Here is a 27051-nt window from a genome sequence, read left to right as displayed (position 1 = left end):
TTCATTTTGATTCACGACAATTGTAACGGGACAACATGGCGACGCAGACGGCCCGCTACTACAGCGAAGGCGGCAGAGCGACAAAACGCCAAAAAACCGATAGCGACGGGGGAATGGCCACTGTAAGACGAGTCTTTATATAAATATTGTCAGATGTTTTACAAAGGATTTTATTTGGCACAGCTTTAGTCAGCTAGCTGGCTGAAATAGCACTGGTTAGCCAACCAGCTAACCAAACAATTGAGTCACAGCAAACTGAGGTCTGAACTGCTGCACAATTATTACATAAACACACCAGCTGCTGAAATATAACAACGTGAGATGAAAATGTAGAGAATATTTTATGCATATGTGCGAAATAGATTTATTTGTTACGCCACACAGATGCTAACAGGGGGTTGAATGAATGGATTGCGCCGCATGTAACCTTGCTGTTTGCATACATGATTATCAACATGAAGTTTAATAAGTATTTACACGTTTATGTAACTCGTTAAAAGTGTTGGATGTAATGCATTAAGTATTAATTACCGTAATTAATTTTTTTCCATAAAAAAAGTAAAGGGATTACTTTTCATTTTTCAGTAATTTAAGTCCAGTTACTTCTGATGTAATTGTGTTAAATACTGTAAAGACTATAGAACAATTCTATATAAAACAATAATTAATTTAAAATCAAAATTTAACGTCTAATGTTAAAATATGTTTTCTAATTTAATGCTGCCCCATTACATTCTTTGGTCAGTTCATTAATAATTTCTTTGATTTTATATGATTTATTTGAAAGAATTAAAAGAACAGTTTCATGTCTATCCTTATATTTTTCATCCGGTCGAGGTTGATAAGGTTTTAGAAAGTAATTAGTAATAAGTAATGCAATTACTTTTCAGACAGAGTAATTAGTACAGTAAACTAGTTACACTGTAGACAATGTAATTAGTAGTTAGTAATTAATTACTTTTTTCTTTTTCTCTTTTTTTAGAGTAACTTACCCAACACTGCTTGTTAGTGTAAATGCCAGTAAACGACTCATTTACCTACGTGAAATTACGCAAGTTAATGATCGTGTAATGATCCATGCTTGCTAGACTAATGTGATTGTATATATTGCAGGAAGGATATGATGACCCTCATAAGACGCTTCCCTCCCTTGTGGTGCATGTCAGAGGGTTAGTGGATGGGGTTTTGGAGGCAGACATTGTTGAAGCCCTTCAAGAGTTTGGAACCATCAGGTAACTTGCTACAACTATGTTAAACTTTGCTCTACTTTTTGACCTTGTATGTCGTGAGGTGCGTTGTGGATCATTCAGTCTCTCTGCAGTTATGTCGTGCTGATGCCCAAGAAACGTCAAGCCCTGGTTGAATATGAGGATATGAGTGGATCTTGCAATGCAGTTACTTATGCCAACGACAACCAGATCTACATCGCCGGACATCCTGCATTCGTAAACTACTCTACCAGTCAGAAGATTTCCAGGCCGGGTGACCCGGATGACTCCCGCAGTGTTAATAATGTTTTGCTGCTTACAATTATGAACCCCATTTATCCTATTACCACGGTAAAGTACCCGCACTGCAATCATACTGCTTGCCTTCATTTCACTTTAAAGATGTGTTTATTCAGAGCTAACATTTTTATCATTGTACAGGATGTTCTTTATACTATTTGCAACAACTGTGGTCCTGTTCAAAGAATCGTCATCTTCAGGAAGAATGGTGTGCAGGCCATGGTGGAATATCCTTTACTGTTTCAGACTGCAGATCAAACGCTGTTTGTTAGGTCACAGCTGTTGTCTTCAACTCTGTAAAGGCTCTAATTTGTGTTTGATTCTTTGTGCACCTATCCATTTAATTTGTTTACATTTGTGCTTGTGTTTTATGATGTCTGGGCTAGGCATGTTTTAATAGCATTGTTGAGAAGTTTCCTTCCAAGTTAATGTACATTTTAAGTATGTTGCATTCCAAGAATGCTTCAAATAACTTACATTTCTTTAATTCCTCAAACATTTGACTCCGTTCAGAGTGCCCAAAGGGCCAAAGCTTCACTCAACGGGGCTGATATATATTCTGGCTGCTGTACTCTAAAGATCGAGTATGCCAAGGTGAGGTTCTTGAATTTCAAACTATTCAAATGAGAAATATTATTGCCTAAGGATGTGTGTGAGCACAAAATTTATTTTTTAGTGCTCTCAGTCGATTAAAATATTTAATTGCGATTAATCGCATGTTTCTTTTTATAGTTAATTGTATAACAGCGATATAGTGCCAAAATTTGACAAATATTTGTTTCCTTACAAAAGAAACCAAAACAATATGTAACAATGTTTGTTTTTTTGCATTTTTCCAAACAAAGTCTTCCACAGTATAAAGATGGAAATGCACTCAAATAGAACCAATTCAAGAAACATTTAACTTTCCCAAAGGCTAAGTCCACACTAATAAGTTTGATTGAAAATGCATCTTTGGCCTTCAGTCCACACTGATATGGCATTTTTGTCCAATGAAAAAGGAGCTTTTAGAAAAGGCTCTCCCAAGTGGATAAATGTGAAAAAATGCCGTCTTCACACTCTAGTGTGGATGGGGAAAACTGAGATATTTGAGAACGATGACATATTTGTTGTCATGTGACAGTTATGTGATCCATTCAACCCAAAACAATCAAGATGGCATCCCACGTTGTAGCGGTGTTATTATGCCTTCTATCCACTTTGATGGAGTTGTTAAAGATAAATGTGAAGGTTGTACAAATGTAACATTGCATTCCTACAAAGGCAAAGTTTACTTTGAATTGCTGTCTGGCAACGGAACACGAGAACAATTGTGTTTCAGACTGTACATGGAAATGACGCAGGGCCACGCTTCCATTGACAAGTTACTTTTGGGAAACGTTTGAAAATGGAGAGTGTTTCAAAAACACAGTTTTCAAATGTATCCAGATTAATGTCTACATAGCCTAATTTGGAGGTTTACTAATTGAAAACTAGTTCCTGTTGGATGGATATTAGTTGCACTGCACATTAAATCTCTTAAACACTTAAACATTATTAATCAGCCGGCAGGCGGAATCATCCCCTTCGTTACAGCAGTCGTGAAGCCGCTTTCACAAAATTCGCATCAGGACAACAACACACCTCTCAAGCGGCGCTTTGAAGTTTGTTCTCCACATAAAAAGCACTGCGTAGAACGGGCGAAATCGTAATGGCTTACTACCCATAGTGCTCTTACTGCTTCTGCCATATCTAATATGCCATTCCGAACACAGCCAACATTTTGTTCTGCTTTTAGCGCTGGTACTCCCCATGTAATGATACTACAGCCAAATTGTCCAATAATCGTTAGCTTATGCTCTAAAAGATCAGCGGCAACTGGGTCAAATTTTAAATTGTTTGATCTTTGAGTGGCGTGTCGGCAGAACTCCAAGCTAGCCCATCACAGCCGGCCCCTCATCAGTGCCATGTATCATGTGGTTGGCTTTTAGGTGGCAGTTAAGACTTGACTTGTTGCTGTGGTAATTAAATTTCACCTTACAAAGGGTGTGAAGTACTTTTATATTTGATCCAAATGGGTTTGTTTTGTAAGATGTCATTTCTCCATCACTTGATCATTATTGAGAAACACGCACGGAATCGCTGTTATGTGTGTGTGTTTGTGGTGTGTACGTCAGAGTAATGTTCACGGACACGTCGCAAAGTTTCCACACTATTACAACCAGTGTTTAGATCTCACACAGAGCTACATAAAATGTCAGAATCTAATGTCATATTGGTAAATGTATTATTTGCGTTTAAAAACATTAACGTGTTGAACATTTTAAATTAAGCGCATTCGTTAATTTCGACAGCTCTAATTTTTGTTTTTTCCTCCCAGCCAACACGCCTCAATGTGTTCAAGAATGACCAGGACACATTTGACTACACCAATCCGAACCTGGGCAGCCAAGGTAATGTTAACCCTATGTATGCTCTGACATTGCTCAGCGCCTTTTCTGCCACTGTGGGGGAAATAAGAGGGTGGGACTGGGGCATCTTAGCGGTGAATCCACTTTTTCACCTCCTCTGCGCTGAGTGTTAAGCTTACCAGAGTCCACACTGTATGTTTTCATGGCTCTGAGGGGGAGATAATTCCATATCCCTTAATGCTAAAGCATCCTCAGATCATGATTCTCTTAATATCGCCTAAGCTTCCTTTTCCAGCAAAGCCCATCACATATCCATGGTTTGAGGGGCAAGTGGCTTACTGGGTAAGCACCACAGAGGCCTACAATCAGTACATGGTTCATTCTGACAGCTTCTTCTATAGCTCTTAAGTTCGAGCTCAAGTAAACATGATACAACGTTCACAACCAGTTTTACTTTTATAATGTGATGTATATTTGAGTGAAATGGGAAACATAAGCTGGGACTAGATTCTGTCCATGGCTCCGTTCTTCGTATGTTGAATACTGAGATATCTGGATTGAATTGTTGGTACTTTTTTTTTTTTTTTTTTTTTTTTTTATTAACAATTTTATTGATTCCAAAAATAAAACTTACAAACACAACATAAAAAATGGAATAAATTATTAACATTATCACCACCACCCCCCAAACATGCAGTACTGTGGTCACCAACAATTAAATAATCAAAATAAAATACCCCCCCCCCCCCCCCCCCACACACTTCTTGACACACAAATCCCATTTCCCCAGCCTTCTAAAAAAGATCTCAAACGCCGCCACCTCGCCCATCTCCCTGCACCATTCCCTAAATGAGGGTGCCCCAGCCGACTTCCATCCCCTGAGGGTGATTTTTTTTTTTTTTAATTTTATACCAATCATGACTCTGGCTAGCACCCAACTTTTTAAATATCTGTCCCCAATGTCCAGAGTCCTCCCATCACCCAGGATACAGAGTCTGGGGCTACATGAAAGTTCAGTGTTCAACCCCTCAAAAAGTTCTGAACCCTCAACCAAAATTCTTTGTTCTTTACACATCCCCAAAATAGATGTATTGTGTCCCTGTCTTCTGTTTGGCACCGCCAGCAGGTGGGTGTGTCTTTAAGACCCAACCTATACAATCTCCAGTAGAACTGATGCAAAATCTTAAATTGCATTAGACGGACCCTTGCATTTCTAGATGCAGACTTGATGCTTTTTAGGATCCTGGCCCACACTCCCTCCTCCAATACCAAGTTAAAATCCTTCTATAATCTCTTGAGAGAAGACGAAACTCCATCCCCCAGACTCTGAATCAACAGGGAGTAATACACTGATGCTTCATGACCTTTCCCAAAAGCAGTAATCATCATTTCCAGAGTATCTGCCACTTTAGGGGGGTGTACACTACTCCCACAAATAGTACAGAGCAAGTGGTGCAGCTGTAAATACCTAAAGAACTGGGATCTAGGAATCTTAAAATGTTGAACCAAATTATCAAAAGATCTCAGTACTCCACTCATATAGGTCACCAAGTGTAGTAACCCCCCTCCCAATCCACTCTGACCAACAGAAAGGGGACTTATTAATGTGTAATTTAGGGTTCAGCCATATGCATGAGGCAACACTTAAATAAATGTCAGAATTAAACACTCTGGACACTTTCGTCCAAACCAGGTGCAGATGCGAGATAACGAGGTGTGACTTCTCCGATTAGTTTGATCTAAAGGCTTTGCAATGGCGAAATAGGGGCAAGAACTTCCTGTTCAATAACAAACCAGGGAGGGGTTCTCTCAGGTGTGAGCGACCAATGGGTCAAATGTCTGAGACTGAACACGTAATAATAAAATAAAATCTTGGGTAGGCCTAGCTCACCGTAGTCAGTCGGCCTATGTAACTTATTAAAATGTAACCTGGGATGCTTACCATTCCAAATGAAGGACTTCATTATGCTATCAGATTGCTTAAAATAAGAGAGGAGGACATCTACAGGGAGAGACTTGAGCAGGAAGTTAAATTTTGGAATGCAGTTCATTTTAATAACTTTAACCTTCCCAGTCATCGATAAATGTAATGAAGCCCACCTGCCCACATCGCTTGAAAACCTTTTTATTAGAGGCTCAAAATTAACTGTGACATTTGCTGGGAATAAAATGCCCAAATACTTAATGCCCTGTTTGGGCCACTGGAAGGCACCCGGCTGAAAAGGCGTTACTGGGCAGTACGCTGTCAAAGCCAAAGCTTCGGATTTAGACCAATTGACTCTGTATCCCGAAACTTTAGAAAAGGAATTAATAATTTTGTGGAAGCAAGGCATAGATCTAGTGGGGTTGGAGACGAATAATAAAATATCATCTGCGTAAAGCAAAAGTTTATGCGCCACTCCTCCAGCCTTCACCCCTGGAAAATCATCCTCTTTTCTTATCGCAGCTGCTAATGATTCCAGGGCGACACAGAACAATAATGGGGAAAGAGGGCAACCCTGTCGGGTGCCCCTATCCAGAGTAAATAATCTGAAATTAATCCATTTGTTTGTACCGCCGCTACGGGTGTCTATAAAGTAACTTAATCCAACCAATAAAAGTATTCCCGAACTCCTATATTTCCAAAATCTTAAAAAGATAATCCCATTCTACCATATCAAACACCTTTTCCGCATTAAGTGAGATGGCAGCGACAGGAGACTGATCATTCGCTGCTGACCACATGATATTGATGAGATGCCTGATGTTATCAGAAGAGCCCTGAATAAACCCCACCTGATCTATATGTATAAGAGATGTCATAACTTAATCAGTTAGCCAAAATTTTTGCCAGCCTTTTTACATCTAACTGGATCAGGGAAATTGGACGGTAACTCTTACACTCGCTTGGATCTTTGTCCTTTTTAAGAATCAGTCTGATTCGGGCTTGTGTCATGGTTGGGGGAAGCTTTCCATTCTTTAATGATTCTGTATAAACTTCTAACAAAAGTGGAGCCAGTTCTATAGTATAAGATCTAAAAAAAAATTCAGCAGCAAAGCCGTCTGGCCCAGGAGCCTTGCCTGTAGGTAAGGATTTAATTACCTCATCAAGCTCCTCCAAGGTTATCTCAGAATCAAGAGAATTTTTTTGCTCAGTCGTCAATTTAGGGAGAACTAATGGTTCCACAAAGTTTGTAATATCTTCATAAGTAGATGAAGACGTGGAACTGTAAAGATAAATATAGAATTCTTTAAAAGCATTATTAATATCAATGGCTGAGGTAAAAATTTCACCACCAGCAGATTTCACTGAGGGAATGGTAGACAAAGACTCTCTCTGCTTTATATATCCAGCCAAAAGTTTTCCTGCTTTGTCACCTGACTCAAAGTATGACTTTGCCCTGCATTACCAAAACTCCACTTTCCGCGACAAAATAGTATTATATCTATATTTCAGTCGGGTCAGTTCTCTGAGGCCATCAGACGACATTCGGCGCTTCGGCACTTTTAATAGTCCCTTCCAACTCCATGAGTTCTCGTGCTTTAGATTTTTTGTTGAAAGAGGCATACTGTATGATCCGACCCCTAAGAACAGCCTTAAGTGTCTCCCAAGCCACGGCCACCGAGGTTACTGAGGACCAGTTGGTCTCCATATAAATATTGATTTCAGTCTTTAACATTTGTTGGAAATCAGGATTTTGCAAAAGGGAAACATTAAAGCGCCAACTAAATGATTTCTTTTTCTCTGTATGTGGCAACATCTCAACTCACCAGTGTGTGATCTGAGACTAAAATGTTTCCAATTGAGCAGTCAACAACAGATGGAATGAGGGATTTAGATATAATAAAAAAAAATCTATTCTTAAATAAATCTTATGAACTGGAAAAAAAAAATTCATGGGTTCAAAAGTCGCCAGATATCTACAAGACCAAGATTTTTACACATCTTGTGAAGTGTCACTGTTGCTCTATGGGCTTAAACACTTTTGCTTCACTATGATCAAGGATTGAGTCCATCAATAAATTAAAGTCTCATCCCAATATTATATCATGAGGAGTGCCAACGGTTTGCAACAACCCTTCAAGATCTATAGAAAAGCCCTGATCATCAGCGTTAGGTGCGTAAATATTAGCCAAAATCAACCTTTGCCCCTGAATGTCTGCTAAAACAATAATGACTCTTCCTATTTTATCTTTAATCTGTTTCAGAAATTTTAATTGTAAATGTTTATCAATATAATGACCCCCCTGCTCTTACTTGAGCCAGCACTAAAGAAAACACATCCACCCCATATCTTCCCAAATTTTTCAGCTTCCTGTGGGGGAAGAAGCTTTTCTTGAAGAAACACTATCATATTTCTTACGCTTAAGAAAAGAAATAACCTTCCTTCTTTTTATGGGGTGCCCCAACCCATTCACATTACATGTGGAGAGAGAGAACCCATTCACATTAACATTTGACATATTGATATAATAAAATAAAAAAAATTGTCAAAAGATTATACAGACCACATTTCCCATTAATGCATCAATCAAACCCCGAACCCCCCCCCCCCCCCAAACAAAACGAACAGAAAAAAGAAAAACGTGCGCATAAACCCCGTGCACGACAGCGCCAACCGGCGTCAATCCCTCCAAACTCATGAGTCCATGTACGCACGCAAAAACCCCCGCGTCATCTTTGCCGTCGGATTGCTCAAGTCCGGTGCTTCTGCACAGGTTTTGTGAGGCAAAATTAAATAACAGAAAATACTTTGTAAAACAAACTCCAGCCAATAGGCAGAATAAACACAAAGAACGTGTAGATTCATTCGCAAAACTGTCTTGAAGGTGTGTTCCTCCACAAAACAAACTCCAGCTGATATAAAGCTGTTCAGTTTCCTTGGACAGACAGACAATTGTTCAGTGAGCTGGCTGTTATGAGTTCAGCAGATGATGTAATCATTCTAATGTCCCTTAAAAATACTCTACAAAAACAAATTCCCACCAACAGGTGTAAGCACAAAAAACGATCAGATTCATCCACAGCTGACCCGAAGGAGTATTATTCCACAACACAAACTCCAGCCACTAGGCGGAGCCAGCACATAAAGAAACAAAACAGGCATCCCGGTTCCTTGGATGATCAAGTGTGTATTGAGCGAGTCAAATTCACTCGGAGGCTGCCTACAAAAAATACATGATGACTTAGTCCGACAACTTTATAAAAGACGTCCTTTATGTGAGCATGTAGATATTTTGCGGACATCCATAGTGTCCATTCTCAATCTGGCCGGGAACTTCAGTGTAAAAGCGATCTTCCATCAATGCAAAGGTTTCTTGGAGTGTCATGCCACAAACAAACTCCAGCTGCCAGGCGGAGCCAACACAAAAAGAAACAAAAATGGCACCCACCTTCCTCAGACAATGGAGACACTGAACAGCGAGTTAGTCCACTCACATAAGAAATGCCCAATGGTTTACTCACCCATAGTTTGTATGAAGGCCAGTGCCTTTTTGGGGCATAAAAATACTTTGCTGCCGTCTTTGGTGTCTATTCTCAGTTTGGCCGGAAACATCAGTGCACAAGCGATCTTCCGTTGATGTAAGAGTTTCTTACATTCCTTGAACCGATCGCGTTTCTCTCGTCGCATTCGCAAAGTCCGGGAACAAGAAAATACTGTGATTCTTCCAAGAAAGCTTTCCTTTGCTCCTCGCCTGGCGCAACATGAGATCTTTATCGGATGATCTCAGAAATCTGGCCAGAATCGATCTCCCCTAGCAGATCCGCGAGTCGGGACTCTGTGAGCTCTCTCAATTTCCAGCTTATGGCCCGCCATGTCGAGCAGACTTGGGAAGAGCTTGTCCAGGAATTTCACCATATCTCTGCCCTCTTCATGCTCAGGAATTCCAACAATTCGTATGTTATTCCTTCGGTTCATATTTTCGAAATGTTCTAGTTTTCCCAAAATGTGTTCCAAGTCTATTTTGGACACGGCGGATTAGCAGATAATTCCCTTTCTGTTCTTTCCAGATAATCGATTCGTTTTTCAACTTCTGTTACTCTTGTGACCAATTCAGAGAATTTTGTTTCCATCGCCGTAATTGATCGACGTATTACAGCAAGATCCTCCAAGTCAGCAACAACCTTCATCAGCATCACCGAGATGTTGGATAGTTGACGCTAGATTTCATCTCCAGACGTGCCTTCCAAATCGAGTCCCAGGCTCGCAGTCCCGTCCAGCAAAGTGCGCAGAGCTAGCCGCTCACACGTCTGTTCCTCGCGTGGTGTCACGTGTCCCTGCATTTTTTAAAAAAAATTATTATTTTTGTTGAATTTTAACATCACATGTACAGTAAACCAAGTAGACAGAAAAAAACTACAAAGACAAAACCAATAATTCTTGGTGTTGACTCAATCCTCAATTGTTCTTTATTCAAAAATCATCTCGGAGTTGCTGTCAGTCATGAGCAGGCCCAGACAGAATCTGCGTGGATAGAACACCGCCGAAAACTCGATTTCCGCAGAATTGTGACATCTGTCATTTATAAAAGTTCAACACATTCCTCATCCCTTGCATGTTTATAAAATATTTTGGCTAACTTCATAATGCTTTTAGCAACCAATAAGACTGTAGTGCTCTCAGGTTCATTTAATACATTTTGCTATGTTTAAATCTCTTCCACAGATTTTCCCGAAAAAAGTCAGCGGATTCTGTCTGGGCCTCATGAGGGAATAATTTACCTAAATTTTCATTGTAGCCTTACATTATGTGCAATTTTGAAAGACTTTTAAAAGTAACCTTTTATTTAATATCGTAACCCGCATCACTGTACAATTAAATTATTTGTGAAGTTCATGCGAGTACATTAACATCTGACTAAAAGATATTACAATTAAGACATTATGCAAATCAAATTAATGTAAAGCTCAAAGTATACTTCGGGCAGACGAGGACGCTAGGCGTCTGTGTACAGGCAGTGTGACGCAAATTTTGTCAGAGTGCTCGAGCACTGAATTGAAGTGCGGCCCAATTTTTCTGAACACACATGGATCTGGAATTATTTGTGGGTATACAAGGTGGCAACACTCACAGTTATGTATCCAGATGTAATCACCACTTGACCAGAGTAGACAAATGTAGAAATAACAGTGGATGTGCACGTCAAGAGTGCGTGTGTGAAGAGGTTAGGAGATACCTGCATTTCTATAACTCGAGTCTGAAACAATATAGACATGTTTATGGGTCTAGACCATGGAGCTATAAAATACCTGGTGCGAGCTATCTGTTAGCATCCCCATTAATCTCTATGACTTTGCTCAGCTAGCGAAATGGAGGATACCATCTTTGCTTATGGGTGCACAGTTCTAGGATCGGATGTCACGTGACTGATCACTCGTCAGTGTGAATAGATAGGGAAAAATATAAATCAATTTCATGCTTTTAAGAGCCCTTCAAAAACAATCAGTCACTGGATGACGATGTGCTATAATGTAATGAAATAATTGAAATGGTTCTGGAATTTTTTTTATATCATCATAAAACACGGCTACTTTTGAATGGCTGTCTAAGATGAATTTTTCTTTTTTTTTTTTTTTTTTTTTTTTTTTTTACAATAATGTGCATTTATTGTTCACATTATGACCAGGAATGTGCATTTATAAAGTAAATAGGGTCAGTTTTGATTTCATGTTGGATTTTAAGACATCTCACATGATTTTAGCTCATGGTATTTGTTTATTTTTCATGTCGAAATTTGTTTGGTCATCAAAGGTGTTCCCAGAGAAGTTTAACAACCTTTTGAAGACTTTAGAATGAAATGGTCTTTGGTGCTTGCTCATGGCCATTTGCGCCTCACATTCATGTTGTACATTTAGGGTGCTTTCACACTAGCACATTTGGTGCCCACCAGGGTTCTTTAAAATTCTATTTGTTTGGTTGATGTGAACTCAGCTGTGCACTCGCAAACTGCACCTGGGTTCGCTTGAAAAGGTGGTCTGATATTTGATATGAACACAATCGTCGTAAATTGCAGAAGTGAACCACGATTGACGTAATTCGCAATTATTGTGGTATAATGTATTTCTCATACCTGCTCGTCTCCAAAAGAATCACCTTTAAAGAGTAGCTCACATATTTCACATCAGTTGCAAAGCTGTTATGTGCAGGTAAAGTTTTGGTGGTCGTATTCTCCTGAGTCGTTATCTAGTTAGTGTTAAACAGCTGCTGCTCGTACTCGTGGTGCTCGCATTGATGACACAATCGCACTACAGTTCAGACCCAAATAATATGATGTGAACAGAAACCAGCAGGGGTTGGGGGGCATGATCAAACTCTGGTTCAGACCAAGCAATCAAACCAAGTGTGAAAGCACCATTTGAAACCAATATTAAAGCACACAAACTTCCAGAATTCCAAGTACAACATTTGAACACTCAATACATCTGGACACTGGGGACATTTCCTTTATTTCATTGAAGACACAAGTTCCTCAGTCTTCTTATACTACCAGTCAACAAAACAACTGCTTCCTATACCAGCAACAACATGTCTCCAGGACAAACACTCATTTTACTCCCGTGAAACTGCAGGACATCCTGACAAACACGTGATCACTCAACATTTAGCACTCACCACCCTCCTACAGAACCAACACTTTTCAAAAGCCAACGAAGACATGCTACCAGTTTTACGTCACATCACATTGAAGGATTTGGGGTTGCAAGTAATTATGGCTCCTACACCCTTTCAGCTTTCTCCCGTGTTTTTTTTTACGGGTCAAGAACGAGACACACTGCACTGTGACACACCATCTTAACCGCACTGCAAACAAGGGATCTCTTTGACACTCATCCTCAAGTGACATCACAACACAATGCTTCATTCATGCCAAACTGCTGACGTCCACAGACAAACAGCCTTCTCTGAACCTGTCTGTCTTTCTCTGGGCTACGTCTTCTCTCTCTCGCCTCGCTGATCGTCACAACACAAATACCCACACACCACCTACAAATCAACACGCCTGACAGCTGATGACACTAAAACCACTCGAGACACAGAAGACACTGCAGACAACGCACTGACATGCAGACAGACAACATGCGAACTTTTTACCTGAAATTCTGCCTTGGAGGCTTGTGTTTCAGATACGCTCTCTTCCCCCAACATGTCATCCTCTAGTCCTTTCTCAGTCTCCTAAACGATTCCTCCTCTCTCTCTCTCTCTCTCTCTCTCTCTCTCTCTCTCTCTCTCTCTCAATATGTGACGTTTTCCCTTTTTTTTCAGTCGTATGACTACTGTGTAACACCTTCCGTATGATGCAGGTTGGCTTTGTGTTCCTAGTGGAAATGCCAGTCAATCTGAACTGGGCAAAAATTGCTCCCAGCTTTTCAACATCCGTGGGAAGAAAGGCTTTGAATTGAGAATACGGATTATACGCCAGCCTCAGTGGAGCTTTGAAAGTGATCTGAAACAAAGACTGCTTTGGAAGTGGAATGGACTGGTGGGTGGAAGAAATGGAAAGTTTTTGAATGTGATGTGGTGGAGAACGCTGTGAAGACTCTTACGGCATGTTCTACCTGCCTCAACCTTCATCTTCCAACCCTTGAGTTTGTGCTGTAAGTAACCCCAAGCTTCTGTTGTCTTGGAGTGATGCGCTCATAGTCTAATATTACATGGGGGTGTGTGACCAAATGTTTGACTAACTTTCAAGCATTTTTCTCCCTGTTTTTTTTTTTTTTTTTTTTTTTTTTTTCTCTCCGTTTGGTTCAAATTTCATGCAATTCAGCAAGGCACATTAAAATGCATTGCTGTGTTGGGTTGTGTAATGTTGTTGTTCTTAGTAGAGATGTTTTGAAGATCAGATGCTTATAGGAATAGGCTGCCGTTATTCTCAGTTTGTCTTTTTGTAAAAAAAAATATTAATAAAGGCACGGTGCCCTACATTTTAACTTCCTACATAGACCTGTGTTATGTGAATGTTCAGAAATGTCTGTGAGATTTATGTTTGCACTGTGTGTACCTGAACAGGTGCAGATGCTGATGGCAATGGGGGCAATCAAGGTGTGTGTCTGCAGTAGACATTCTGTCCTCTCCCACCCACTCACTCCCAACAATTAAAGGAGTGTTCCAAGTTCAATAGAAGTGAAGATCTATACGCAGCTAACCACAGAAAATAGTTTCTGCATTTTCCTCAGTTTTTAAAAACAAGCAAAAATTGCATGTACAGGAGTGAACTTAAAATGTAAGTCATAGGAAATGCGGCAATATACTTCTAGCAAAATCGATGAACGAATGGATGTGATGTCAGTTTGAACAAAATTTGACCAAATAGAAGGTTTTCAATGTTTGAGCTGTGTTAGTGTTTGAACTCACAGGAAAACTTTGTACCAGCTGCTAAACACCTTGTTACTGCACTTTGTCCACGTGATCGGTGGGTGTGACCCGGGGCTCTACCTATTTTGATTTTGACATTTTCTCTAAGTTAATTTCCCCAGTCAGTCTAGATCAGTCAACATGAACACACCAGTGTGAGAGTTGCCAAGCTGGTGTAAACTGACCTACATATGGTCACGTAGAGACATTTTCCAAGAACAACGATAACTTTTGCATGATGTGTATTGATACCAAAAAGGGAATGATAATAGAGAAAAATCTATCCTCAGGAAATACATCTGTAATGCATAACCAGAAATCATCCACCTAGAAAAGTAGTCCCACTACTAAAATGAATAAGACAACTTCATAATGTACAGACCACATAATAAAATGTTTTACTGAAGAAAGTGCATTAGCAAAAATAAGAGCTGCCAATTTCTGCTTTTAAATTCTCCAGAAGCCTCCATTGTAACTGCATTACAGTATGTGCATTTAAGCAATGAGTCAAAATTACTTTCTGTGGTAATCGACGGCATGCCAGATGCTGTCCACAGAGCTTAATTTGTATTGAACCAGCAACATTCCTTTAATATGACATACATACCTTGTAACAGTATCGCCCCTTATTTGGCATCCAGTGTTTGACCCTCTTTCTGCTGATCTTAAAGGTCAAGTCAGTCACATCAGTATTCACAAAGTCAGTGTCCTGTCGGCACTCAGCAAATTCATCTTTGACTCTCTCTCTCTCGCCTTGTTTATTTGCCCCTTTCCTTTCTTGGCCTTCTTCCCTCTCTCGCCTCTCAGATATGAATGCCAACCCCAACAAGCGCCAGAGGCAGCCAGCTCTGCTGGGAGACCACCCTCCAGAGTACGGTAAGGCTCGCCACGGCACACGAGTACAAACACATTTGGCCTATTTGCTCGCAAACGGGAGTGAATGTTAAAAGGACAAAAAAGTGGGGTACATTTATCACAGTGGCAGCAAGATGGTGCTGTGTTGACGTTAAACTAAAGTGCAGGGTGTGTCAAATGTTTATTCCTTAACCTGGCCACAACCCGGATCCACATGGCCTGTTTGTCTTTTGCGAATTCTTAGGTGGTTATCACGGATATCAAGATGAGAGCTATGGTGGACCCTATGAAGGGCGACGAATGGGGCCACCCATGGGTGCTCCAAGGCGTGGTGGAACCAGTCAGCGGTATGGGGGACAGTACGGCCCCCCTCCTCCACCTCCGGGTGAATACGGCGCACATGCGGACTCGCCGGTGGTCATGGTCTACGGCCTGGATCCCGTGAAAATAAATGCAGACCGGGTCTTCAACATCTTCTGCCTGTATGGCAATGTGGAACGGGTGCGTAAAACGTCAAAAGTTGAGTATGACGATGTCAAAATGCTCGGACAGGTTCATTTGAAAGTCCCCTTTTCCAACCATATATAGGTGAAATTCATGAAGAGCAAACCTGGAGCTGCCATGGTGGAGATGGGAGACTGCTATGCTGTCGATCGGGCCATCTCGCATCTCAACAATAACTTCCTGTTCAATCAGAAGCTGAACGTATGGTATGTTCTGACTGCAGTTCTGACTCTTAGGGTGAATCTCACAAAAATATATCAGGGTCACATTTTACCCTAAAATCAAATGAAGAAAATAATTAGATTTTGCATGAATAAAATTAAGCCTATTTTTTGTGTTGTGATTCGGTGTTGGCCTCAGTCATGAAACATGAGCAGAACACATTTTTGTGTAAATTGTTCGTAAAGATGTATTGATGTAAATTCTTGGATTCATGAACGTTTTTGTATTTTCAAAACGTTAGTTGGCACGAACAAAATTTACATCTGCTCCCGACCATGTGTAAATCGTAAGTAGGATATCCGAAAGTGTTGTTCTTTCAGGCAAACAAAATTATGAAATTAAATAATGAAAAAAAAATAGCTAATAATTAAATGAGTGAAATGAATCTTAAATGACAAATTAGTAAAAAGGGGGGGGGGAAAGCCTTGTTTTCTACTTGGATTTATTTTTCAAAAAGAGCTTGACATGCGGTGAAAAGTTAATGGAAAGGCTTAGTTTGAATTTACGTTTATATTTATGCATTTGGCAGATGCTTGTATCCAAAGCAACTTACAGTGCACTTATTACAGGGACAGTCACCCTGGAGCAATCCTGGAGTTAAGTGCCTTGCTCAAGGACACAATGGTGGTGGCTGTGGGGATTGAACCAGCAACCTTCTGCTTACCAGTTTTGTGCTTTAGCCTACTACGCCGCCACCACGTTTGATTTTTTTCGAAAATAAATTAATGCCCTCTAATGTGACTGGTTGGACAGTTTTTTTTATTTTATTTTATTTTATTTTTTTTGTTCTATATATATATAAGCTCTATATAATTTAGGATTCATAATTTTAGTATAGGCATCGGTAAATCGTGTTTATTTGATAAAGTATGGTCAACGCTAATGCTGTTAAACTAATAAATCAACATATCGCAACAGGTGCTTGCACAATACAATGGGAAAAAATAGAAAAGATCACACATTGTTGTATGTTGTTTGCTAGTCTTTAATATCCATCACTTTTCGGTCAAAGATCTTCTTCCCGTTGCAAGTATATCAACATTACCATCATGATTTACCTGAGAATTTTCACAAATGATGCTGGCTATGCGCTAAACTGAACCAGAGAAGGTTAATGGTGGTGGACATTATCCTGCCGGCGTGAACTGAAATTTTTTTTTCACGTCATACACTATTGTGAGTTCTAAATTAAAATTTTATGGTGTGAATGCACTATATTCATAAAAACGATTTCATTACTGTTCCGCATAGATGTTAACATTTAATAGCGAGTCTGGTGCCCTCCTTTTATATAGCGTTTTCATGGGTGTGGATTGTCAATGAACGTGCACAATCCCCCTATTTACAAATGTTTGGAATTCACTAACATACACGTGTTTTACTAACAAATCTGGGGAGTACAATGCTTTTGTGAATCCGGCAGTACGTTTTCGGGAATGTCCATTTTACGTGCAGATTACTCTGAATATACTTGTACTGTATATTCACAAAAGTTTCATGAAAAGTTTCATTTTCGTTCACGAAAAATAAAACTTTTCGCTAACTAAAATACAAATTAAACAAGATTGTAATAAACCAAAACTAAACTAAAATAATTTTTCATAACTCTAACTACAATAAATATTGACCTTGAATTAATTTTAGTTTTTGATGCAGTATTATAAAATTTTAAACATTTACATTCTACTTTATTTACACATGAACATGCCACTAGATAGAGGTAACACAAGACTGCCCTGAGAAGTTTAATAACGTTACTTTTTTTTTTACGTTACCGAGTGAATTAACCCCCCTCGCAATCCACTCTGACCAACAAAAAGGGGACTTATTAATGCATAGTTTGGAGTTTAGCCATAGGCTCGAGGCAACATTTAGATAAATATCTGAATTAAACACTCTGGACACTTTTGTCCATACTGAGTGAAAATGTGAAATAACGGTGTATGATTAAACATCTCTATTTAGTTTGGTGGAAAGGCTTTGCAATGGCAAAATAGGGACAAGAAATTCTTGTTCAATGCAGAACCAGTTCATTGGCTCTCCAATGAGCCAAATGTCTGAGTCCGAATGCATAATAATAAAACAAACTCTTGGGTAGGCCTAGACCACCTTTGTCAATCGGCCTATGTAATTGATTGAAATGTTGTCTGAGGCACTTACCACTCCAAATGAAAGACTTCGCTATGCTATCAAATTGCTTGAAATAAGAGAGGGGGACATCTACCGGGAGAGACTGTAGCAAGTAGTTAAATTTTGGAATACAGTTCATTTTAATAACATTAACCTTCCCAATCATCGATAAATGTAATGAAGCCCACCTGCCCACATCGCTTAAACCGTTTTGTTAAAGGGTCAAAATTAACTCTGGCTAAATCAGACACATTTGTTGGGAATAAAAGCCCAAATACTTAATGCCCTGTTTGGGCCACTGGAAGGCGCCTGGCTGGAAGGCCATTACTGGACAGTACGCTGTCAAAGCCAAAGCGTCGATTTAGACCAGTTGACTTTGTATCCTGAGAATTTGGAAAAGGAATGAATAATTCTGTGGAGGCAAGGCATAGATTTAGTAGGGTCAGAGACGAATAATAAAATATCATCTGCATAAAGCAGAAGCTTATGCGCTACACCTCCCGCAATCACCCCTGGAAAATCATCCTCCTTTCTTATTGTGGCTGCTAATGGTTCCAGGGCAAGACAGAACAATAATTGGGAAAGAGGGCAACCTTGACAGGTGCCCGTATCCAGAGTAAAATAATCTGAAATTAATCAATTTGTTTGTGCTACAGGGTGTCTATAAAGTAACTTTATCCAACCAATAAACTTACTCCCAAACCCATACATTTCCAAAATCTTAAAAAGATAATCCCATTCTACCATATCAAATGCCTTTTCGGCGTCAAGTTCTATTCTCAGTTTGGCCGGGAACAGCAATGCAGAGGCGATCTTCTGTTGGTGTAAGGGTTTCTTACATTCCTTGAACTGATTGCGTTTCTCTTGTCGAATTCGCAAAGTCCGGGAACAAGAAAATGTTATGGTTCTTCCAAGAAAGCTTTGCTTTACTCCTCGCCTGGCGCAACACGAGATCTTTATTGGATGATTTCAGAAATTTGGCCAGAATGGATCGAGGCCTTTCTCCCTCAGCAGTTCTGCGAGCCGGGACTCTGTGAGCTCACTCGATTTCCAGCTTGTGGCCTGTTATGTTGAGCAGACTCGGGAAAAGCTTGTCCAGGAATTTCACCATATCTCTGCCCTCTTCATGCTCAGGAATTCCAACAATTCGTATGTTATTCCTTTGGCTCATATTTTCGAAATATTCCAGTTTTTCCGAAATTAATTCCAAATCTGTTTTGGACGTGGGCGGATTAGCAGATAATTCCCTTTCCGATGACTCCAGATAATCGATTCGTTTTTCAAATTCTGTCACTCTTGTGACCAACTCAGAGAATTTTGTTTCCATCGCCGTAATCGATCGACGTATTACAGCGAGATCCTCCAAGTCAGCAAGAACCTTCATCAACATCACCGACATGTTGGACAACTGACGCTGAATTTCATCTCCCAACGCACCATCTAAATCGAGTCCCCGGCTCGTAGGGCCGCTAGAGGCCTCAGCTTGAACACGTAAGTGTCTTTTAATGTCTCCAGAGTCTGAGGATTTTGACTTCTTTGCCATGTTTTCTTCAAAGAGCAAGTATGTAACTGGGTGTATCGAATCTCACAGGATCACAACATGAAAATAAATTTAAAAAACTAGCAAAGTTTGCAGAGCTCGTGTCTCACACGTCTGCCTCTCGCATGGCGTCAAGTCCCTCTCAATAACGTTACATATTTAAATGATACTAGTAAAAGCTTTAGCTTTGGCAGCCATAAAGTACTTAGGGCTGCAACTAACGAATATTTTGATAATCGATTAATCATTTTTTTTTATTATATATATTTTTTTGAATTGTAAAGAATATTTGGTTTGATTTATGGTACTGAATTCTACTACATGATTCTATACTCTCTCAAAACTTTGAACAAAGCCTAAATCATAAGTTAAATTTCAGTTTATTATTAATAATATTATTACTTTCAGGACATGCAAAACAGTTCCTTTCCTTTCCTTGTAAAGCTTAACAAATAGTACTATTCATTAAAGAGTAAAATGATCCATCAGGGACGGAGTAGGACAAAAAAATCAGCCCAGCAGAGGGCAAAATGACACCAGAATAAAAATATGAATAATTCTTCCCAGCTGAAAAATACATAATTATGTTACTGATTACATTATTTAAAATTCATTTTAACTGGTAGTGTATGCTTATCCAGTAAAATAACGTTTGCCATAGTATAAATTTACTGGTGAAATTAGACATTACATTTGGCATTATCAGGACTATCAAATATCAGGACCCTTAGCATTTTTATACATTATATTCAGCATACAATTTATATAGTAGGGTTGTCACAGTGTAACCGGTTTTACTCGGTACATGGGACAACACTGGTGTCAAATTTTATACCGGGTAAAAGGGGGAACATTATGAATGGAACTGCCATTATCAATAGAATAGCCTAACGGATAGAATAGCCTTAAATAAAGAATAGTTGCCTAATGAAGAGTTTGCAACCCATGATAAATGAACCTAAATAACGCATTGAAAGCCAGAAGTTCTTTACCAACGTATCAAATTACACAGGCAGCAAAGTATGCACACTGACAGAAGACGTTTAATTGCAGGTAGCGAATATAATGTGCATGGTGGGTAACTGTAAGACGTCTCGGATTTGGAATGACACAACAGATGCTGTTAGACACACAGACACACTTGAAACACATTTTATTTTACTTTTAAGAACAGATGACAGAAAAGCCATCTATGCGCATGTCTAACACGCTGTTTGTTCAGAGGCATGCAGTCTCGTGGAACACGCGTATGTAAAGGGTTCTCACTCTTTGTTTCAGTCTTCTGACATTTTTTTTTTTTTGCAAGAATAGTATCGTCTAATGAGTGCTGAAAAACGACCTCAGACCATCTCCGCTCAGGAGGTGCTCTGAGTTCAGTTTGCTTTATTTCCACAGAGCAGTTAATTGTGAGCACAACTCTGCGGGGTCACTTTATATATAGCCTATACATCTGTGAATAAATCATAAAATAATACAAAAACACGTTCACTTCGAACCATGATTTATATTTCATATTATCATCATTATAATTATGTTTACATTTATAAGTGTTTTAGATCTTAATTTGTATTAGTAATTTTCCACCTGTTGTCATAGACGGATACTTGCGTGACGGTAAATGGAAAGGTGGATATATGATTTTCTAAATGTAATTTTAATTGCTTTTTCGTTTAGTTTGAAGTGCGATTTTAATTTAGAAATGTCTTTTGGTTTAAGTTTTTCATTTTTTAAATAAATGAATTTAATTTTCAATGCAAAATCACTAACGCAAGAATATTCACTGATCCCTCAGCCGGGCGGTTGACAATGTAATTGGATATTGTGATATATATATTTCTTGCATATCGCCCAGCCCTAGGAGGGAACAAAACAAATGTTTTCACAGACATTCAAAGTCATTACCCTTCCGAAGCAGCTAAACTGGGTCCTGGGATGAAAGATTATAAAACACCAACATTAAACCCGCAATAACCCACAATATGTGATGTATTTGCCCGGACAACGAAATACCCGACTGGTAGCGCATGGTGGAGAGAATGCATGGATGAAGTAGGTTCATTGCCAGAGAGATGTTGCCCTTCACAACTGTTGAAAAGCCATCTTTCAAAAAGATGAACAACACATTTTAATTGCACTTAGTTGCTTAGTTAAAATAAATACAAAATAAAGTTCGAAGTTTGAAATCAAGCTGCCTTGTGTTATTTTGTAGGCTATTGCTTAACGAAAATTACCCCATAGTACCACTTGGGTACCAGCGGTAATACCGGTGTTAGTCGGTTTGAATGTGCACCGGTGTGAAAATTATGATATTGTGGCAAGTAGATTATATATTACGATCATCAGATTCACTCTCACGCTGAACAGTCTCATCCTAGACTTTTTGTCTAGACATCCTAAGCTCATTGTATTACATTCTATACATCTTCATTACATTGTATTACATATTAAATCTAAAATAGAAATAAAAATTAAAAAATAGCTTTGTTAGAACATTACTAAATGGTTGCTAGATGGTTTCTGGTCTAAGTCAAGAGGTCATCCACAAATCTTACATTCTGATCTCTTTATATGTGTGGGGACCTTATCAATGGAAGTCTATGGGATATTTAGCTCACTTTTTCGTCTGCCAGGGGCATGGCGTAAAATCACTAACTAACTTTCATCTGCCAGGCAGACATTGACATTCTGAAATACAAATCTTTTAGAGGATAAACCATGATTTTGTATTTGTTCAGAACAGATACAATGTTTAAGTATTCCAATCATCAGCCTTTTTTCCAATCCCTTTTCAGTTGAAATGATACTTTAAAAATGTGAGGTCAGTGTGAAAACCAAGCCTATGTTAACCGTTCAAGTTTAATCAAAAAGGAGGTGTACTGTGTATCAACTATACATACAAACCAACTGATACTTGGCACAACAACAGGACTGGGATATTTCGACAAACATTAATTTTAGTCCCTGCTCATGCCATTTAGCTGTTGACATCAAATAGCTTTGGATGGCAAAATTAATTCCAGTTTTATTACCATTTATATTTACCACTGTTGACAGCCTCTGTTGCAAAGTACCAAATATATAACCGTTTCATCACTGAATGGGTTTTCTTGTGTTTTAGTGTGTCTAAGCAGCAGGCAATCATGCCTGGCCAGTCCTATGAGCTGGAGGATGGGACCAGCAGCTTCAAAGACTTCCACGGCAGCAGGAATAACCGCTTCACTTCTCCAGAGCAGGCAGCAAAGAACCGCATTCAGCACCCAAGCAACGTCCTTCACTTTTTCAATGCAGCACCTGAAGCTTCACCAGACGTCTTTACCAGGGTCAGTTCACATCATAGTTTTATATATATACACACATACAGTACTGTGCAAAAGTTTTAGGCACTTGTGAAAAATGTTGCATAGTAAGGATGTCTTCAGAAATAATGACATAAGTAGTTTTCATTTATCACTTAATGTCGTACAAAGTCCAGTTAACAAAGTTAAATCAATATTCGGTGTGACCACCTTTGCCTTTAAAACAGCACCAATTCTCCTAGGTACACCTGGACACAGTTTTTCATGGTTGTTGGCAGATAGGATGTTCCAAGCTTCTTGGAGAATTCGCCACAGTTCTTCTATCTATTTAGGCTGTCTCAATTGCTTCTGTCACTTTATGTAATCTCAGACTGACACGATGTTCAGTGGGCGGCTTTGTGGGGGCAAAGACATCTGTTGCAGGGCTCCCTGTTCTACTAATCTAATCTTTTCTATTTGCAAAAGTAATGTTTGGGAGTCTAACATTTATATTTCCTATTGACACTAAAACTGAAGATATAAATAACCATCTTAAGACAAATGCTTTTGTGAAACATACCTAAGACTTTTGCACAGTACTGTATAAGCAAAACATGATTTGATGGTAATTTAGCTTTTTCATCTCCTTTCAGATGTGTGAAGAGCTTGGCGTGAAGAGCCCATCCAATGTCAAACTTTTTGCAGCAAAAGGTATGTGATGTAAGAAATGTGAATTTTTTTTATTTTTGCCCATAACTTTTGAACCGGATGGCCTAAAATCATGAAGTTGGTGTCTTTGGATTCTTTGGGTAATGCGAATCTCAACTATACCAATTTTTTACCATACCGGCCATACTGACTCTCTGCCATATTGAATTTTATTGTTATCTTTTAAATCCATTGTCTTTTTATGCATCATCAATATCATGTCCTGAAGATAACTGAGCAGATTGGAGACAGCGCCACCTATAGTTAAAAAGATAACCTACACTTTTGTGCTGACTCTAAACTCAGCTTGTCTCTTTGCCACTCGTTGAGCATGTCAAATGAGTGGCACAGTGTGTTAATATACTGGATTATAGTTCCAAAGGTTGTGGGTTCGGTACTCCAACTAGTTACATTCTTGAACAGTCTTCAACTGAAAGTGATTCGATAATTTGATTGCAGTTCTTTACTCTGGCCACAATTTGAGTAGTTTGGTACAATTAATAATTTAATTATTTTTAGGAATACGTATAGGCTACATAAAATGTTCTGTACAGGTAGATAATGTGCATCTTTAAATCAAGCAGGATCATGGAAGTAACAACCGTCAATATATGGTGTATAATAGTGAAGTGATCCTCATGATATAAAAAATATATAATTCATAATATTTAGGAAAGAAAATAACAATGAACTAACTTTGCTCAAATGGGCACACATGAATATGAATAATGTTGCAGAAAGCCAAACTCTGCATTGGTAATCTTATTCATTTAAATCGTGTCCTTTTTTCCTCTTGCATGCTCTCCTTGGTATGAGCGTTGGCATGTTTTCTGAGACTGCCTGTACCACATTGGGTGTTATGATTACTAGCAAATATTGATTATTACATTCTGTAATTAATGCATTGAATATTCAGTCTCAAATTGATTGATTTAATTATTATACCCCTAAACATTAACTTTGCTTTCATGCTTCATTGTACACTGACCCCATTTATATTAAATGCACGGCTTATTCCTGGAGAAATCATGTAAACATGAACGCTGTTTTGCTTTCCTGGTGTACCTAGCAACCAAAGTTGTGTTGTTTGTAATGTTTTATATGCATCTTCATTTTTGTAATATCACCTATGCCCTTTTAAATATTAGGTTCCTTATCAGAGAGGAGTTCGACGGGACTTCTTGAATGGGAGTCTGTTAATGATGCAATGGAAGCCCTCGCCATGATGAACCATTACCAGATGAAGAACCCCAGTAAGTGGCCTCATCCCCATCATTTAACTTATAGAGGGCAGGTCAATGATGTGACGCTAATTTCTTTTGTCCAAATCTAATAAATGATTCAAAAATACATTAAAAATTCAGTTCACACAAAACATTTACTTGAATACACCTCTATGGCATATTTTATTCAGGTCACATGGAGTAACCCTGTGAAAACTTCTTGATATTTGTAAAAAAAAAAAAAAAAAAAAAAAATTACCCCACGGTGTGTACATTCATACATTTAAGGTGCAAGGAAAAAATATTTATACTTTTGAACTTTATTTTTTTTACACCACATGAAAAAAAATTTAAATCATCGAGTCAGTTTGTTTGTTTTTTGGTAGAAAATAGTATGTTTTAAAAAAAGAAAAAATCAACATGGATCCAAAGATTACATTTCTAATTTTCTTTTCACCTCATACACCTATTTATACACCTATTCACCTATTTGTTAATGACCCTGGCCTCAGTTTTAGATTTTTAAAAATGGTGACACTGCCATCAGTAGACAATAACCATCAATCATAGGACCAAGATTTAAGGTTATTTTATTAATGTGTTATACTTGATTTCAATAACTGCCAACCAACTGCCTTGATTATTATAGAGACAAAGAAATTTTCACACCTGAGCAAAAGTCTCAAAGGGCCACGGAGAACTATTTCACACAACAGAGACCTTCATTACCATACCATTAACTTTTTTTTAATTACACCAGGAGCAACTTCAGTTACATTGTGGGTGGCAATTTCACAAACAGTTTTGAATCTTCAGTCTGACTGTATCACGTAGGGCTTCAAGATTTACAAATCATATTGTCGATGATTTCCCTTTATTGTAATCACGATTATTAATTTAGATTAAAGGGAAAGTTCACCCAAAAATGAAAATTCTCTCATAATTTACTCACCCTCATGCCATCCAGATGTGTATGATTTTTAGAAGAATATTTCAGCTCTGTAGGTCCATACAATGCAAGTGAATGGTGACCAAAACTTTGAAGCTCCAAATGCTCAAAGGCTGGCAGCACAAAAGTAATCCATTAGACTCCAGTTGTTCTTCTGAATTACTCCAATCGGTTTTGGGTGAGAACAGACCAAAATATAACCCAATTTTTACTTTACATCTTGCTATTGAGGTCTCTAGGCTTGATCATCATTTCAAGCTTGATTACACTTCCGAGTGCGTGACGCATGCGCAGAGCTTATCAAGCTTGAAATAATGATCACCAGTGCTATCGTAGATGTCAAGATTTATGGTGAAAAAGTTACATTTTGGTCTGTTCTCGCCCAAAACGGATTGGATCACTTCCTAAGACATGGATTAAACCACTGGAGTCTTATGGATTACTTTTATGCTGCTTTTATATGCTTTTTGGGGCTTCACAGTTTTCATAATTCACTTGAATGGTATGGACCTATAGAGCTGGTATATTTTTCTAAAAACCTTTGTTTTTGTTCAGCAGAAGAAAGTCAGTCATACACACCTGTGATGGCTTGAGGGTGAGTAAATGATGAGAGAATTTTCATTTTTGGGTAAACTTTTTCTAAGACTGTACTACTTTGTTTAAATAAAATGCAGAAAGTTGTGATGTTACTCTGCAACCATAAACAATTATCGGTCATCTCTGCTTCGCGTTGTGCCAAATGACACCCTTACCACAAAGTTCTTCCTCATTTGACTTGTTCGGAACACATCCTGCTCTGCATTTTTACATTACTCCATGTCGTGTCTTTCATGTGCTCTGATGTGTAAATAAGTACAGCTCAAATATATACCGTGGTGTAGCAAAGTCTTTACTGCTTGACACATTTGTACTGTCACCCAGCCCTGATGCCATGCTTACTTATCCTGTTTTTCTCTGTGCCTCTCTCTCTGCAGATGGCCCATACCCATACACACTTAAGCTGTGCTTCTCTACTGCACAGCATGCAAACTGAGCAGCATCTTTCATCATGTCCCAGTATCTTCGCTCACCTCATCACATTACTTTCCTGCTACGTTTATTGTCTGTCATTGTGCAAGTGTGAGTGCAGACGTGTTGAGTTAGTCTTTATATTGATTGAGCCACAGCACAAGCTGAGAGTGAAACTGACTGAACTGTCACCATATTGTTTTTAATGGACAAGGAGAGTTGAAATGCTTTTGTACCAGTATTTTTTTGTTACAATTTATTCTTTTTTTTTTTTTTTTTTGTGTGTGACTTAAGTCTGTGCTTAGCACCTCTCTTTTAGAAAAGTTAACCAGTAAAGAAGAGACTGCAAATGTTTTTTTTTGTTTGTTTTTTTCTTGGATTGTAAAATAAAATAAGTGATAATGG

General features: G+C 38.7%; 1 protein-coding gene across 3 annotated transcripts; it reads left to right on the top strand.

Annotated features, from left to right (window-relative positions):
• Positions 1 to 27051, top strand: LOC127422266 (heterogeneous nuclear ribonucleoprotein L-like). Of its 3 annotated transcripts, XM_051665664.1 has the most exons (14): positions 1 to 122; positions 1114 to 1232; positions 1322 to 1559; positions 1650 to 1737; positions 2008 to 2102; positions 3868 to 3940; positions 13888 to 13920; positions 15040 to 15108; positions 15332 to 15588; positions 15676 to 15797; positions 22602 to 22803; positions 23412 to 23469; positions 24615 to 24719; positions 26613 to 27051. In XM_051665664.1, exons 1-14 carry the CDS (start codon positions 36 to 38, stop codon positions 26669 to 26671), a joined length of 1605 nt encoding a protein of 534 aa, XP_051521624.1. In that variant the 5' UTR covers positions 1 to 35; the 3' UTR covers positions 26672 to 27051. The 3 variants fall into 3 exon arrangements, with proteins under 3 accessions (XP_051521624.1, XP_051521625.1, XP_051521626.1); XM_051665665.1 differs by lacking the exon at positions 13888 to 13920; XM_051665666.1 differs by lacking the exons at positions 13888 to 13920; positions 15040 to 15108.

The sequence above is a fragment of the Myxocyprinus asiaticus genome, chromosome 31 (assembly GCF_019703515.2).
Source record: "Myxocyprinus asiaticus isolate MX2 ecotype Aquarium Trade chromosome 31, UBuf_Myxa_2, whole genome shotgun sequence".
In the NCBI taxonomy this organism is placed as follows: domain Eukaryota; kingdom Metazoa; phylum Chordata; class Actinopteri; order Cypriniformes; family Catostomidae; genus Myxocyprinus; species Myxocyprinus asiaticus.
This window is presented reverse-complemented; position numbering and strand designations above follow the sequence as displayed.